The sequence below is a fragment of the Physella acuta genome, unplaced genomic scaffold, assembly GCF_028476545.2.
Source record: "Physella acuta isolate Inbredline_101_S28 unplaced genomic scaffold, ASM2847654v3 ptg000252l, whole genome shotgun sequence".
NCBI lineage: Eukaryota > Metazoa > Mollusca > Gastropoda > Physidae > Physella > Physella acuta.
This window is the reverse complement of record NW_026731771.1, coordinates 11,991-29,065: the sequence shown is the minus strand read 5'-3', so window position 1 is coordinate 29,065 and position 17,075 is coordinate 11,991. Positions and strand designations below refer to the sequence as shown.

Sequence of the window (17,075 nt, the reverse complement as noted above, 5' to 3'; positions counted from 1 at the left end):
TTGCATTTTTATAATTAAAGCTAAAAGCTATTTTAAAATGCTCGTGCATTTCTAAAATCACATTCTCTTATGTATGATTTTAACGTTGCAGTTAGAAGAGAAAACAAATAATTTTAATTATTTTTTTCCTTTTTGGCTTATTATTGAGAAAAATCTGCCTTGATTAATAAGCAACGTTCCTGATGAGAAATTCCGAGATCTATTACTGAAGTTGTTTACCTATGATACCAAACTATGAAGCTCAGTACAAGTATCAAGATCTAGAATCTCTAGATCTAAACTCGTAGCGGTATTGTTAATCAAAAGCTTGAATATGTTTGTTTATCTCAGCAAAAAGGTAGGCATAACAATTTTAAAAGCGTATCGATGCATTTATCATTAGAATAATATATATAAGCAACAAAACTAAAAATTCAAAAATTGCAAATTAATTTTAATTTCGATTTAGCCTAATTTTTTTTAAAGTCAATCAAAAGTAAAAAAATTAAACTCAAATAAAATTATAAAATGCACACTCACTAATGTTGGTAGTGCTATAGATTTAAATATTTAAATAGAGTCCTTAAGTCTTAAAAATTCTCAGCGAAAATCAGCACCCAAGTGCTAAACTGAACCAAACTTCTTTAACAAAATTATCCTGTATCAATATTTACTAATCAAGCCAACTAAAAGTCATTTTTGAAAATAGATAAACTAGGAATTAGGTCAATTTAAACTAATAGATCTATTATAACTTATAATTGAAGTAACATTTACATCATAAACTGTTAAAACTTTCTGCTAGCCTAATTTATTTAAATATTTATTATTAGATTGCCATTCCTAATAACACACGTCTGCACTGTGTATCATGGAATCGACAACATGGTTATATTGCCTGTGGTGGGGATGATGGACTGCTCAAAGTTGTAAAGCTTGAAGCTCAAACAGGTTTTGAAATAAGTTTCTTCAATGTGCTTTTAAAGTGTTGCAATAATTATTGAGAAATAAACATCAAGCGTCTTTATTTTTTTGAGCATTGTAACAGTTTTATTTATCTGCATTTTAGGGCGAGATGCAAAAATCAAAGGACTTGCTGCACCTAGTAATCTATCGATGAATCAGTCACTAGAAGGGCATAATGGTAATTCAATAGTTTTTATATGGATTGTTTATGTTTATGTTGTTTAAAAAAATGCAATTGTATGGTAGTAAATTATTTGATCTATGTGATATTTTATATATAATTTATTTTATTTTCCTTAATTACTACAGCTACAGTTATACATAATAAAGATTTACTTATATTTCTCAAGGGGCTGTTCAAGTTGTGGCATGGAATGAACACCACCAGAAACTGACCACAAGTGATCAGTGTGGATTAATAATAGTATGGATGCTTTACAAAGGTAATCATATTTGATTGTTTAGTAAAAACTGAATAAAGTAATTTCATTGACTTCATCTTACATGATTTCAAACAAAACTATGTAAAATATGCTATTTTAGAAGAATTATCTTAATTACAAAAAGCTCATTAAAATTTTAGGATCATGGTATGAAGAAATGATCAACAACAGGAACAAGTCTGTGGTTAAGGGTATGAAATGGACTTCAGATGGACAGAAAATATGTATCGTCTATGAGGATGGTATGAATTTGCATCACTCTTCTAGCATTCTGCTTTCTAGCATATTCATATGTCAAATTTTAGCTCTTAAGTATTTCCTACACATAAGAAATTAATAGTAAAAACTTTTTTGAACCTGTTGGTCAATAAGGCAGATGAAGTAGAGATTACCTGTATCTGTGACCTCAGCAAATAAAAGAATAGTGTGGTCAGCCTCTGCTTTTCCTAACCTGGGTCAGGTACCCATCAGAGCTGGGTGGACTCTAGGATGTCCTACTAACTCAAGCCAAGGATGGGAACTGTAGACTTTTGGGTTAGCAGACATATGATGTACTGTCTGACCACACTGTTCTTTAAAAACTTTAAGATGCCTATATTCAGAGTTAAAATTTGCAGACTAGTGACAAAAATATTTTTAATACAAACATACAAGTAATCAGAGGAGTTCAATTACAAGCTTTACCTCATTTTTTTTAAGGTGCAGTTATTGTTGGTTCATTAGATGGAAATCGTATCTGGGGAAAAGAGCTGAAATCCTTACACTTAGCTTGTGTTGAAGTAAGTCACACAAATGTACTTGAGATTTGTCATGTGTTAAACAAAATCTTTTAAAACTGATAAAAGTTATTTCTGATTGACAATAACTGACAATAAATTTTCATTTCTAAATTTTGTTCTGAAGCATGTTTTTGTAGTGGATTTAAAATGCTAAATATAATTTGTTTTTAAAGCTTTATCTATTTCTTCCACTATTTTGTAAAATAGCATTAAAATAAATTTTTCTACACTCTGCCACATTGAAGCTCATACTAAATGCTCATTTCAGTGGTCGCCAGATGGTAAAAAAATTCTTTTTGGGATAGCAACTGGAGAAGTGCAGGTGTTTGACAATGTTGGCAACTTTATAGTAAGTCTTGCTATGTGTTGACTGTAAGCAAATTATTAAAAAATGAAGTGTAATTATGAGGCTCAAATGTGAGATACTGATAGTAACTTAGATTATTTTTTTTCCTTTTTTAATCACAGTTAAATGTTTCATTTGTGTGCTGTTAATTTTTCAGAGCAAGATGAAAGTTTTTTGTCTAACCAATGTTACTGGTGCCATCCAAATAGCTGGGCTTGAGTGGTACAATGGCCAGAGTGGCTTTGTTGAACCAAACTGTCCCACCCTGGCTCTATGCTTTGATAATGGAAGATGTCAGATCATGAAGAATGAAACTGATGAAGGTAAGGTACTTAATTGTTTTATTTAGAAAACTATCCTTGTCAAAAATTTTGTCGTTAAATTTGTATCTTTTTCCTTTGCTTTGTTGAAGATGAAATAAAGTTTTCTTGAGAGGTTGAGGGTATGAACGCTACCTAGGTATTGGCTGCAATGCTGGATATTCCAGGATTTAAAGTTTTATATGTTAGCCCCTACAGCTCAATTTACTACCAAAAGTTTGGTCAATTAGTAATCAACAGGGGCATAATTTTCATCTGCAGTCTTTTGATGAACTTATGGGGTTAAGACCTCCAATTAAAGTTGGATGTCTGTGCTCTGTTTATCTTACAGATTGTGTCATTCTTGTGTCAGAACTTTGGCTGCCTAATTTAACAAATTAAATTGACAAATTTAAAATTTTCTTTTTAGAACACTGAAGTTGTCATTGATAAAATCATAATTTAAAATTAACAATCTCAATTCAAATTATTTGTTTCATTTAATTTATTGATTTTATTTCTTCAAGATCCCATTTTAGTGGACACTGGTATGCAAATAGCACAAGTGGCCTGGAACCATACTGGCTCCATCCTTGCCATAGCTGGAACACAGCATGCTGTTGGTCAGGACAAAGAGGTCAACGTTGTCCAGTTCTACACACCATTTGGTGAGGTATGCCAAACGTGACTTTGTAAAACATTGTCTTTTAACTGATAGAGCATTACTACATAACTTGTCTATTCTGTTGGCCAGCATTTGAGAACTTTGAAAGTCCCTGGCAATGATTTGTCTTCCTGTTCCTGGGAAGGTGGAAGTCTTCGCATAGCTCTTGCAGTTGGGAGTTTTATCTACTTTGCAAATATTCGATTGGACTATAAGGTAATGGGACACAACTGTAATAGAAAGTTAAATTATATTTAACATATTCGTAGTTTATTTTGTATATTTAAAAATTATGTTTCCTAATATTTTATAAACTATTTTATCTAAATGGTTAAGAGAACAGCACAAGTTAATATTTAAACTCAATAATTTAAAATTTAAGAAAAGATTCAATTTTTTTAAATTAACCACATTAATCTACATTTGTTTCAGTGGGGATACTGTTCAAATACAGTGGTTTATTCATTTACAAAGCCTGATAGACTTGAACACTGTGTTGTATTTTGGGACACAAAAAACATTGAGGTATTTTTCTTGCTACCTTAATCTATTGTTTTGTGGCTTCTTGTATCAGACTTTTTATTGTTGACTTGCAGGAAAAACTTTTTAAAATTTCATCTTCTGGTAACCTTTACCAAATATGTAAATTTGAACTTTATAAGTATTTTTAAACTGTAATATTTTATAAATTAATTAATAAAATGATTTCCTTGTTGACTTGCAGAAAAAAACTTTTTAAAATTTCATTTTGAATTTTTTTTTTACTTAGAGGCTACATTTTTGTTTTCATATAAATATCTGTTATGTTTCTTTCACAATCATGGCTGTATTGGTTTTGAATTGCAGACATCGATTGGCTATTTAATCAAGACTGCCATTATTTTTTATCTAAAAAACACTGCTCCTTCTTCTGAAAGGGTACATTTAAAAAAATAAACAACAATATTGTTTTGAAATGATCTAGCACTATTTATTTTCTGCTGCAGCCTTATATAATTTTATGCACATGTTTATAGGAAGAAAGTGATAGTTCTCTCCCTTTTTGGGTTTCAAAAATTCTTGTTGAAGAGAAGAAGGTATATTTATCTTTGGTTGCTTCTGGTTTTTTCTCTGTGTGTGTAGTGTTACAGTTTTAGAAACTTGCTAGTTCCCTCCCTTAACCCTGAGGTTTAAAATGTTTGGTTTCTTTTTTACCGACCTTGTTTACTGAAAAGCTTTTGTTGTTAATTTACTGATGACACTCTTTAAGTTTAGCTTTGTTCTTTTTAAATTTTAAATTAAAAGGAATTTTACTTTTTAAATCAATGAATTAATATATGCAAAATAAATATAGTTATTATCAAAATGTCCAAATTTAATTTTTTTAAATGAATGACATTTTGAAAATATTGCTTAAAATTTGATTTTTATCATTCAGTTGTTTTTTTAAATGCCATTTGGGAAAAAGCCTATCAAATGTATTTTTAAACTTACAGAAATATATAAAATTTGTGAAAAACCTAATAGCTGTCACTGCTTTTGGAGACTATTGCTGTTTGGCTACCAAAAGTGATGAGCCACCTAATCAAGTAAGTAGTAGCATTTCAATTAACTGTTACCTTGTAATTTTAAATGTTTTAAATTTGTTTTTTTTTTTTAACATTAGGATTAAGTTAAGGCTTAGGATTGGGTTCAGAGTTTCAGTCAGGTTTAGGGTTATGATTTAAAAGTTATAAACTAAGTTAAAAATCCATTTTATTATTATTATTATTACAAATTATTCATTAAACTACATTAACATTGCAAAGCAAAACAAAAATAAGTATTGTTTGTTGACTAAAGCAAGGGTCATCAACCATAAAAGTTAAAAGTCTTTTTATTAAAGGAGTATAGTAGGAGTATAAACCTTAATTTATTAATCCAATAGTTTCAAGTGATATGTTATCATTTAAAATAAACAATAGAAAAGAAATACAAAAACTTTTTTTTTCTCTAGTATGCTCTTATCTTGTGTAATTCTATTGTTTTTTTTTCTCAATAGCATGTTCTTGTCCTATGTAATTATATTGTTTTTCTTTCTCCGTAGTATGTTCTCGTCCTGTGTAATTCTATTGGAACTCCCCTTGACTCCAAGTACATTGAGATGGAGCCTGTATACCTCTGTATGACCAAGTCACAAATCATCTGTGCCTCTAAGGAAGCAGTCTACTGCTGGCAGTTTAAAAACCCAAAGAAATTAGCCACCCTGGAGATTGTTTCTAAGAGGAAAGCAGGCTCTGAAAGGTCTTTATAAGTTGTTTCTATAAACATACCTTGCTACAATTCTAATTTATGATTTTTTAATCAGTGACCTGAAAGACGCACAATGGACAATTGTGCACAAAAAAAAGTATACAAAGGCATTTTTGTTTTCTTCAATCAAGCATTTATATTAAAAAAGATTGACTACATGTACATTGTAGCATAATAAAACATATTCCAATAAAATAAGATAATATTAAAGTGTAGTAGTATAATTAATTTGTATTTGCACATTTTTCTATTTGCACATTGCGCATATTCTGGAAACTTTTTTTATCAGTAGGCTTTTTAAAAAAGTAATACATGTTTTCTTAAAGGTTGTTTCACATAAAAAAAAATCATATTTATTTTAAGGTTGGTTCACATTGATGACATTCCCTCTGGATCATCTACTGGTCAAGAGGAAATTAATTTCAGAAAAGCTGATAATGTAAGCTGGTAAAGTTGTGGATCAATAATTTTGTTTGTTGAAATATGAAGATAGTCTTCTTTACTAACTTTTATATTATTTTTTTTTTGTTGTAATTTCAGCCAACTGATGATCAAATTTGTTGTATCTGTGCCTCTGACAAAACTCTTCTTGTGGTAGGTCATTTTTAAGCATCTGCCGTTTTATTTCAAAATGGCTTTTTTTTCTATTAACAACATTACCTTTATTCTAGTTTAAAAATGTAACAGCTGATAAATTAAAAATTCAATTATAAGACATTTATCAATGAACATGAGTTCGAATCAGTGGAACGTCCCTGGGTCCACCCATCCCTGATGGGTACCTAACTTAGTTAGGGAAACAATGGTGGCTGAGCAGTGCTGACCACACTATACCTACATATGCTGAGATGCCTGAAAGAAACGGTGTCTCTAAAGCAGATTAACTCTACTTAATCTGCCCCCATGTGTCTTGGGCACCAACGGGAAATGATGATGATTGATGAACTTAATTAAATGTATCATTTGAGGGTAGTTAAAAATTCTGACTGAAACTTTAAAATTCTAAAACATTTCAGGGGAGGGAATCAGGAATTATGGTGCGCTATTCACTGCCAATGGTTGCCTTGACGCACAAATACTCACTAACATGTCGACCACATCAAATAAGCTTGAATTTCTCCTCCAGGTAACTCTATATGTACTTTGTTTTTTTCTTTTATTATTATTGGCATAGCTAGAGCCTTAAATATTAAACCATACTTCTTTTGAGCCTATAGTTGCCATATACAAATGTTAAGCTATTATTTTTCTCACCTTTATTATAATTTTAATATATATATATAAATGTTAAACTTCTATCCACTTGAGCCTAACCATCAATTTTACTTTCTTGTATAAGAAGTATAGAGAAAGTATTGTAATCGTGCAAAAAAAAAAGAATCAAGATTTTTTTTCAGCTGTGTAGCTTTAATTAACACATACAAATATTAAACCATTATTTTTCTCATCCTTGCTATAATTAACACGTACAAATGTTAAACCATAATTTTTCTCACCTTTACAATAATTAACACATACAAATTTTAGACTATTATTTTTCTCACTCTTACTATAATTAACACGTACAAATGTTAAAGCATTATTTATTCCCATAGTGTTGCTATAATTGACACATACAAATGGTAAACTATTTTTCTCACCTTTACTATAATTAACACATACAAATGTTAAACCATTATTTATTTCAGCCATGTTGCTATAATTGACACATACAAATGTTAAACTATTATCTTTCTCATCCTTTAACATGTACAAATTTTAAGCAATTAATACAAATGTTAAACCATTATTTATTCCAACCGTGTTGCTATTATTGACACATACAAATATTAAACCATTATTTATTCCAGCCGTGTTGCTATAATTGACGCATACAAATGTTAAGCCATTATTTTTCTCACCGTTGCTATAATTAACACATACAAATGTTAAACCATTATTTATTCCAGCCGTGTTGCTATAATAAACACATACAAGTGTTATACCATTATTTATTCCAGCCGTGTTGCTATAATTAACACATACAAATGTTATACCATTATTTATTCCAGCCGTGTTGCTATAATTGACATAGCTGGAGTCTTAACTTTCTTTGACTTGGATTCCCGAGTTACAGATTCTGATGGAAGGGAAGTAATTGGGGAGCATCTCAAGTTTGAACGCAAAGATGTCTGGGATATGAAATGGGCTGAGGTTAGGATAGATACCCACTAAACTGATTTTTTTGTTTGTTTACATGTTTAAAATATTGGGCATTTTCTTTGACTTCAATCTATTTCTACAAAATTTTACAAAAATGTATCCATAGCTCAAATTCAGATACTTTTTGTAATAAAAAGTTGTATCTACTTATAATGTCTCCACTTTTGTCATTTTACTTATGAAGAGCTTATATAAATTGTTGATGTTTCTCAGAAATAATATCTTCTATGTCTTCTAATGTTGTTTGTTTGTTTAGGACAATCCAGAACTTTTTGCTGTCATGGAAAAGACCAGGATGTACATCTTCCGTAACCTTGACCCCGAGGTTTGTACAGAGGCTGAACTTTTATTGACAAGTTTTATAAGATAATATCAACATCAACATGTTCTGTTAAAACCTGAGTCAATAGAGAGGTGTGGTTGTGCCCCTATGCTCCACAAGGGTCCACAGGAATGATGATGATGATGATGATGATGATGATGATGATGATGATGATGATGATGATGATGATGATGATGATGATGATGATGATGATGATGATGAAGATAATGATGATAATGATGATGATGATGATGATGATGATGATGATGATGATGATGATGATAATGAATGTTCTGTTAAATGGGTTGTCTTGAGTATTTTCAAAACTTATGAAAAAGCATACTTATTCAATTTTAATAGGTATCTCTTTGTTGCTCAGAAAAAACTTTTTCTAAAATCAACTTAAATGTATTTATTTTTTACCTGTTTGTGTACTTTCAATGTTTATGAGAAAGTTTAAATTAGCCATTTTCCTCATCTAGGAGCCTATTCAGAGTTCTGGCTACATCTGCCAGTTCAATGATCTGCAAATCAAATCAGTTCTCTTAGATGAAATCATGAAGGATCCAGAAAATCCAACAAAGGATGATATCATAGATTTGGAAATAAAGGTGCGCAACATTACAATGACGGAGTGGTCTAGTGGTAGAGAGCTGAACTGCTAACCCATAAGTCTCGAGTTCGAATCCGGGTTCAAGTCAGTAGACCGTCCCTGAGTCCACCCAACTCTGATGGGTACCTAACTCATGTTAGGGAAAGTAAAGGCGGCTGGGCATAGTGCTGACCACACTATCTCTTCATATGCCGAGGTCACAGAAACAATTGAACTATACTTCACTTGCCCCATAGACCGTCAGGTTTGAAAGGGAACTGTACTGTACCATAACAATAGTGACCCAAAAGAATTATTGTCTAAAGAGAAATTCCTCTTGCAAAATTAGATCTTAAAAAACCTAGCAGAACAACCCTAATACAATGAATTACTTCTAGGGAGAAACTACTCTTGCTAAATAAAATCTTCTTAAAATATTTGGTAGAACATCCCTTTTAAAAGGAATTATTCTTTTTCTGTGATATATAGTGTTACTTGACTTCATGACTGTAAAATAAAATCTTCTTAAAATAATTGGTAGAATAGCCCTCATAAAATGAAGTATTTCTTTCTATGATATGTAGTCTTTACGAGACTCTCGAGACCTTCTAGAAAAAGTTGGCATCACAGAAGCGCAGCAGTTTATTGAAGAAAACCCACATCCTCGCTTATGGTAAAAGATAATTGTTTAGGATAATATAATTACTCTATGTTTAGAAAAAAAAAAAAAAAAAAAAATTTTCTATTTTAAAATAGTTTGCTTAAAAAAAGACATTTATTTTATTAAAATGTCTGTGAAACCATATTGTAAGGTTTTAATATAACTTTAAAATTATTTTTTTAGGCGTCTCTTAGCAGAGACTGCCCTGGAGCAGCTAAATTTAAAAGTTGCCGAGACAGCTTTTGTGAAATGTAAAGACTACCAAGGGATTGAGTTTGTCAAAAGACTGGGCAATTTGCAGGTTGTCTACTTTGATTTCATTTTTTAACCTGTATAATTTTTATTTTGTTGATTCTTTGATATGATCTGAAACCCTATAATGTTGGGTTTTTTTTTGTTTTTTTGCTGTTTTTTTTTTAATTAAAATTTTAACCCCTATAATTTTTATTATCTTAATTTTTTTGTTACAATTTAAACCCCCTTAATTTTTATTTTGTTGGTTTTAATTTTGAAAAAGAAAATAAATGTCAAAAAACAATTCCTAAAATCTATAGTGAAGAGCTTTATGGTGTATTTTGTGTATATGTTATATTTATTTATTTTTCAGAATGATAAAATCAAACAAGCGGAAGTTGCTTCATATTTCAGAAGATTTGATGATGCTGAGAAAATTTACTTGGATATGGACAGGAAGTTAGTTTGTTAATAGCTCACCTTTGTTGGGTTCTTTTATACAATACCTGGCTAATTGATATAAATCATTTGTTCTTAAAACTGGAGTTTCATTGAAGATTTTAATCTATTATTTCTATTTTTATCATTAGAATAAAGATATCAAAACTCATGTATTTATTATCATATTTTTGTATTTGGTTGAAACATGTGTTGCTATATAAAATGTTTCCGAAACATCACTGACAAAATATTTTTAAAATTTCTAAATATAGAGACCTTGCTGTAAGTTTAAGAAAGAAACTAGGGGACTGGTTCAAGGTCATACACCTGTTAAAAAATGGTGCAGGTGGAGATGATTTACAGCTGGAAGAAGCCTGGAATGCTCTTGGAGACTACTATGCTGACAGACAAAAATGGAATCAGGTAGATTTTTATTAATCATTCTTTATGTTTTGCTTTTTATTTAATTTTTAACTTTTAACTTAATTTAAGTAAGGTTTCTTTTAAACTTAAAAAAATATTTCAAAATTAGCTCATTAAAAGGAACTACTGATAATAATGCTAACTTTAAAGTTTGGTTCAATATTTTAACACTAATGAATCTAGTACAATTTTTATTTATAAAATATAATTAATTGTTTAAGCTAATGTATTTGTAATTTTTTAATACGATTTAAACTTCTAACATTTTTAGGCTGTTACATATTATGTACAAGGGAGGAACCAAGAAAGATTGGCTGAGTGTTATTACATGCTTGAAGACTATACTGGCCTTCAAAACATGATAAACAGTTTACCAGAAAACCACAAATTGCTTCCTGTAAGTTAATTTAGCTAGTAAATCATACTTTCATCAAATAGCCATTGTTCACAAAAGCTTTTTATCATACTTGTGTTGACATTTTATGAAAGAATCTGATATATATCTGAAAAAATGTATTTGTATGTAAAAATAAATAAATTTCTCTGTCAACAGGACATAGCAGCCATGTTTGGTAGTGTTGGTATGTCAGATCAAGCAGTAGAAGCCTACACAAAGGTTTGGATGATTTAAAAATTAGAAATGTATTAGGAATACATTGTTTTTTTAAATTGTTTTGTAATAATTTGAAAAAGTTCTGCATAACCTGTTCACAAGATTTATATATATTAAACAAATTATTAAACATATTATGAAAAGTAAATGAAGTCACAAATTGAATTATTAAGCTTAATAAAATAAACTTCAAAGAAGAGGCATTTAGAAAATCAAATTATATGATTGATTTTATTTCTATATTTAGTGCAATAGGATAAAGGCAGCCATTGACTGCTGCGTGAATCTGAACCAGTGGAACACAGCTATTGAACTAGCTAAAGCCCACAATGTGAGAGAGATTGACATGTTGTTAGCCAAGTACGCCCAGCATTTATTGGAGAAGAAAAAAGTTCTCAATGCCATTGAGCTGTACAGGAAGGCAGGACACTACATGGATGCTGCCAAGCTGATGTTTAAGGTGGCCAGATTTTTTGCTCCACTTTTTAAAATCTAAAATTTCTTTTATAAAAATAAATTTAGATCATCTTACATCATTGTTTATAAAATTTGAAATTAGGAAGAAAACAATGTATAAATATATTTTCTTTAGTTATAAATTAACAATTATCAATATTTTTGACTATTTATCTATACATTTTATAAAATAGAAACTGCAATCCTAACATTTACTAAAAGCATTCTCAGACAAAACCATTGTTTCAATATTTTTTGAAGACAATTTTTCTTTTATTTTCCCTAGATAGCAGATGATCAAGCAAAAAGCCGCAAAAATCCTCTGATAATTAAAAAAATGTATGTACTTGGAGGACTGCTGGTAGAACAGTATCATGAAGCCATGAAGCTCACCTCTAGAGCCAAAGGAAAAAATAAACAGGTGCCATAAAAACTAGGATTTACACATCTTTTACGGTTCTGTCATGTAGTCTACTGCAGAGCGTAGCGAGCCTGGGGCGAGGGGTGTGGACCGCACTGGGTGACACCATGGCGTAAAATTGCAAAATATATAGACGAAAAATGCTTTTTGCCAGTTCAATTTATGATTTATAGGAGTTAATCCACCTGTGTTAATAACTGCCTATAGATAACCATCTTTACTATTAGCTGCAGGGGCGGAACTACAGTGCCGCCAGACCCCGCAATGCGGGGGGGCCCCACGCCATTTAGGGGCCCACGGCCGACCATAAAAAATTGATATAGTTAAAAAAAAATTCTTTTGACTTAATGTTTGTTTTGTAAAAAAGATTACTGTAGCTGCGGTTGGGTTACCTTTATTCTCTAGACACCACCCTACGCTCATTTTTCCTTCGTTTTTAAACCACTGTGAAAGCCGAGTCCTCTTTCTCCTACAATCAAACTTATCAAAGATAAGCAAACGTTCAAACCACTTCCATGACTTATTTCCCTTTTTTGAATAGTCAAATAGTGATGCTCATAAGCCTTGTTTTAATAGATTTGTACTAAACAAATTAAAAAGCAATTACTTCTCTTTCTTATTATTTGTTTATAAATTACATACTAAAGAATGACACTGTACAAAAAGAAAATGTATTTAAAATTAATAAAATAAATACAAAAAAAACATAAAAATAAACATGACACGAGACACCATTATTTACAGAAAGCTTTCATGTTTTATATCCTTTTGACCAATATGAGGTTAAAGGTGATACGGCTAAGATAATATAAAACTGATTTTCACAAAACAGACTAGTGCACTTACACACATGACATGATGTTGTAATTTATTTTAATTTAAAAAAAAAACCACGTATTTCTCATAACACGAGCAGGCCAGCAATAAGTATCCTATATTCGTATTTTGTGTTTGAGTATATGTATACATACATATACACATATATGGACCCATATATTTATATGGGGGGGGGGGCTAAAAAAATTTTTTGCGGGGTGGCCCCTTTTTTCTAGTTCCGCCACTGATTAGCTGTACACACTTTATAACCCTGGGGGGGGGGGGGGGGGGGGTGACACCAACTGCACAATTTCGAGAGGAATAAAGGCTTTTTGAGTAACAGAAAAGTCAATCAACAACAGTATAGGGGTGACACCAAAATCTAATGACTTACGATTAAAATGATGCTTTTTCCAAATGAATTAATATGTGGGTCGTGCTTACAAATTAACGTCATTAGGCAAAATGGGAAGGGGATGTCACCAATTGCCACTATATATATATCTATGTAGACCATATATATATATATATATATATATATATATATATATATATATATATATATATATATATATCTCCGCACCGGGTGACACCTGACCTTGTAACACCACTGGCCTACTGTATTAACAAAGCCTCAAAACAAGACAGCAAAAGTATTTTTTAATTTTATTTTTTATTGTCTTTGTAATAATACTAATATAAAAAAATGTATTTTTTAATTCCTAAGGCTTCATCAGCTTTGGCTGGTTTCTTGGAGGAAGATGCATCAGCAACATCAGACACTAAAATCATAGACAATGCTTGGAGAGGTGCAGAGGCTTACCACTTCTACATATTAGCACAAAGGCAGATGTATGATGGTTAGTTGTTACTTTTAAAACATTTTATATGTTTTTAATCATAAGGTAAAACCAATTTGTTTTAAAAAATCCAAAATTAAAAATGATCAATTAAATTTTCACTGGTAGAAAATTTTATCCAGGCTTTTTTTTTCTTACTCTTCCCCCCCTTCCCCCCCCCCCCCCTTTCCACTGACTCCAGTCCCTACACCCACCCATTCCCCCTTACATGCCAAATGACTGTCTTGATTCATTATACCGACCCTATTTTTGACTGATTGCTATATGGATAATTATCACTTAGCTTGTGATGATGAAGCTGTAATCTTTTAATATTAGTAATCAGGTTATATTTAGGATCCCATGATAATTTTTATAATTAATGTTGTTTTGATTGTTATAATTAATTATGTCTATGTTGTGATGACAAGGCTATATTGATTTGATCATTTCTTATTAGGTTATGTTGATGCTGCTATGAGGACAGCTCTACATCTAAGGGACTTTGAAGATGTGATAGACCCCGTCAATACTTACTCTTTGTTAGGTATTGCTATGTGTACAGAACATTATAAAAATCATTATTTATTGCCTAGGATATATAATAATCAATCTAAAATTTTTTAAACTATTTTTAAAAACATGTTTAATAGCTATTTAAACTAATTATAAAAGGAATTTAATTTTCAATATGTTATTGCAGATTGCTAATATGTTTTCTTAATCAGACTTGTTTAATAAATTAGTAATTTCCTTGTTGAGAGAATTATAACTTTAATCAAGAGTATTCAAACTCATCTTTTGACTTTTAGCTTTGGCAGCATGTGCCAATAAGGCATTCAACATCTGCTCTAAAGCTTTTATCAAGCTAGAATCATTGGAATCACTGACAGCTGAACAAAAACAACACTATGAAGAACTGGCCATGGAAATCTTTACAAAGTAAATGTTTTGCTCTTAATTTTTGTTATTAGTCCCATGTCAAATGAAATTACGATTTCACTAAATACCAAAATCTCATGATTTGTTGTTTGTTGTACATTAAGCAAAACTTTTAAAAAATATGTTTGCTGTGTTTATAACTTAATTGTATGGATTTGAATTGTATCTATTAAGAAAGTAAAAAAAAGGATCCCAGAAATGTAAAATATATTTTTTGTTAACTCAGGGACTATAATTTAGAAAATAAACCTGGTAATGCCCTTAATTTTTAAAGTATGTTGTGAGTCAGGGACATTTGTAGCAAAATATTGTTCCACTGCTAAAACAGAAGTTGCATTCATGTTTTGCATTCATGTTGAATTTATTTTCAGACACAGCCCAAAAGATTCAAAGGCTGGGAAAATTGACTGTCCTCAGTGTGGCTCTTCTATGCCAGATTGGTAGGTGGAATATTGAATGATTTTTAATGAAACATAGGCTCAAATGTGATATAGTCATCTAAAATTTTATATGAGTTGGATCTAATAGTCTATATTTCATATATTGTAAAGAAACTCAAGAGACAAATGCAATTTTATATTATTTTGGCTCTACAATAGCATCATCTTGAAAAATATTCTGCTGGTAAAACTTAAAGTAGGTTCAGCCAGGGCTAAGGTAGAGATGATGTAAAGTTAGCAAAACTACAAAAAAAAAGCTTGATTTAGCCTATTTGCATTCCAATAATAATCCTAAACTAAATTTTACCCACATATTCATTTCTATTAAGTAAAGTATCAAAAAAGATAACATTTTACTGATTTTTAAATTAATGTGCTATATCTTACAAAAATCATTTGTTTTTTATAACCAGGGCAACAGTTTGTCCAAGTTGTGATTCAAAATACCCAACATGCATTGTAACTGGAAGACCAATACTTGAGTACCAGTTCTGGATGTGCAATAACTGTAAGCACAGAGCTCTTCAGTCAGAAATTACACACAGAAAGTGCTGCCCCCTATGTCATTTTCTAGTTTAATGATTCACCTTTTTTTGCTAGAATGCTGCACACTTGTTTAGAAATGAAATTTTTGTTGTTATATAAAATTATATTCTTTTTGCATTAAAAATTTAGGTAACATTTATATTATAGTAAAAGTGTTAAGAGAATTTTTTTCAAAAACTGTTTGCATTTGTATACCATATAGAGTTACTAAACAATTCAACTGTAATTAAAAAGAATGCATTTTTGTTTCATCGCTATTATCTAAAGTAATGTTTATATTAATATCTATAAAACTGGAGTCAAAACAATCTATAAATATGAATCTCTTTTTTTTTAATCAAACCTGCCTTTTTAATTGCAAAATGTGTGAATAAATATCATTTATCATTTTAACTATCATATAACTTATCATGTTTACAAAATGGGTGTGTAATTTAACTGCAAACTTTTGTTATTTAAGAAAATACATATGATAAATTCATTTTGTTTTTCCTTAAAATTGTATAATAGACCTAAATATTTTTTTAAAAAGCTTATATTGTTTTTATTTTTGTTCTTGAAATTTTAAAATAATTAAATGCTATACTATTTCCATTGAAAATTGTTATATTATTATGTTTGTTTGTAATTTATACTTGATGTTGATTGTTATTTTTATATATAGATAGGCCTATATAAAAATAATAGTGTATAATTAAAACTTTTATCAGTGGTTTTTGAACTTATAAATTGTTAAAAATATTTTTATTATTTAAATTACACCAATGTAATACGTTTGTCATGTGGAAGAGCTCATGGATGCTAACCCTAAATTCAGTCAGCGTTGTTCTCCCCCCCCCCCCCCCCCCCCAGCAGAGGAGAAAACTGGAAGGAACTTCTTAATCAATAGGATTACTAGGGCTGGTTTTTCTTTCAGTATCATCTGCGACCCGAGTAATAATGATTCAAAACTTATTTCTATTAGATGTTTAGCTTTAATAAAATAGGGTACATTTTTATTCAGCAGTAAAATGGGATACATTTCATATTTTAAAGTTAGGAATAGTGTTAGGGTTATTCCAAGAGCCCAAATAAATCAAACTAAGGCAATTATGGGGTGAAAAATCAGTTTAATAGTATGAAAATGAATCTAACATTCATTTACAAATAATATCATATTACAAAAATGGTCATTTTAAAAATATTTTTAAAAGAAAATGCTTCAGAAAATATGCCATAGCCCTCAACCACCAAAACAGAACAAAGTTTTAAGAATAAATCTTTCAAAAGCAACTATTTACAAGATTTCAACATTATGCTTCTCTGTTACAAAAATGTGTAGCAAAATCTTTCACCCATAACTGATTAATAACACATAAGGTAGTAAAATGGTTTACAAGG

The 17,075-nt window shown here is 30.3% G+C and overlaps 1 protein-coding gene across 2 annotated transcripts; it reads left to right on the top strand.

Annotated features, from left to right (window-relative positions):
* The first annotated feature begins 181 nt into the window (after positions 1–181).
* On the top strand, positions 182–16,365 carry LOC131938618 (WD repeat-containing protein 35). Of its 2 annotated transcripts, XM_059296720.1 has the most exons (33): positions 182–337; positions 813–930; positions 1,049–1,123; positions 1,296–1,388; positions 1,529–1,630; positions 2,088–2,167; positions 2,436–2,516; positions 2,671–2,836; positions 3,340–3,485; positions 3,567–3,692; positions 3,909–4,001; positions 4,493–4,552; positions 4,952–5,044; positions 5,542–5,738; positions 6,111–6,186; positions 6,288–6,341; positions 6,764–6,873; positions 7,799–7,940; positions 8,206–8,274; positions 8,754–8,882; positions 9,448–9,536; positions 9,708–9,825; positions 10,132–10,217; positions 10,472–10,622; positions 10,894–11,019; positions 11,176–11,238; positions 11,483–11,695; positions 11,978–12,112; positions 13,656–13,788; positions 14,228–14,314; positions 14,580–14,709; positions 15,081–15,149; positions 15,563–16,365. In XM_059296720.1, the coding sequence occupies exons 1-33, from the start codon at positions 314–316 to the stop codon at positions 15,726–15,728; spliced, it is 3,600 nt and encodes a 1,199-aa protein (XP_059152703.1). In that variant the 5' UTR covers positions 182–313; the 3' UTR covers positions 15,729–16,365. The 2 variants fall into 2 exon arrangements, with proteins under 2 accessions (XP_059152703.1, XP_059152704.1); XM_059296721.1 differs by lacking the exon at positions 4,493–4,552 and having other exon boundaries at positions 15,563–16,364.
* Positions 16,366–17,075: the final 710 nt, after the last annotated feature.

Excerpts from the sequence above, each read along its gene's own strand:
- LOC131938618 (XM_059296720.1), top strand. The coding sequence starts at position 314 with ATGTTTGTTTATCTCAGCAAAAAG. Across the intron at positions 8,883-9,447 it reads TCATAGATTTGGAAATAAAG|TCTTTACGAGACTCTCGAGA; the intron begins GTGCGCAACATT and ends TATGATATGTAG. Across the intron at positions 11,696-11,977 it reads CTGCCAAGCTGATGTTTAAG|ATAGCAGATGATCAAGCAAA; the intron begins GTGGCCAGATTT and ends TATTTTCCCTAG.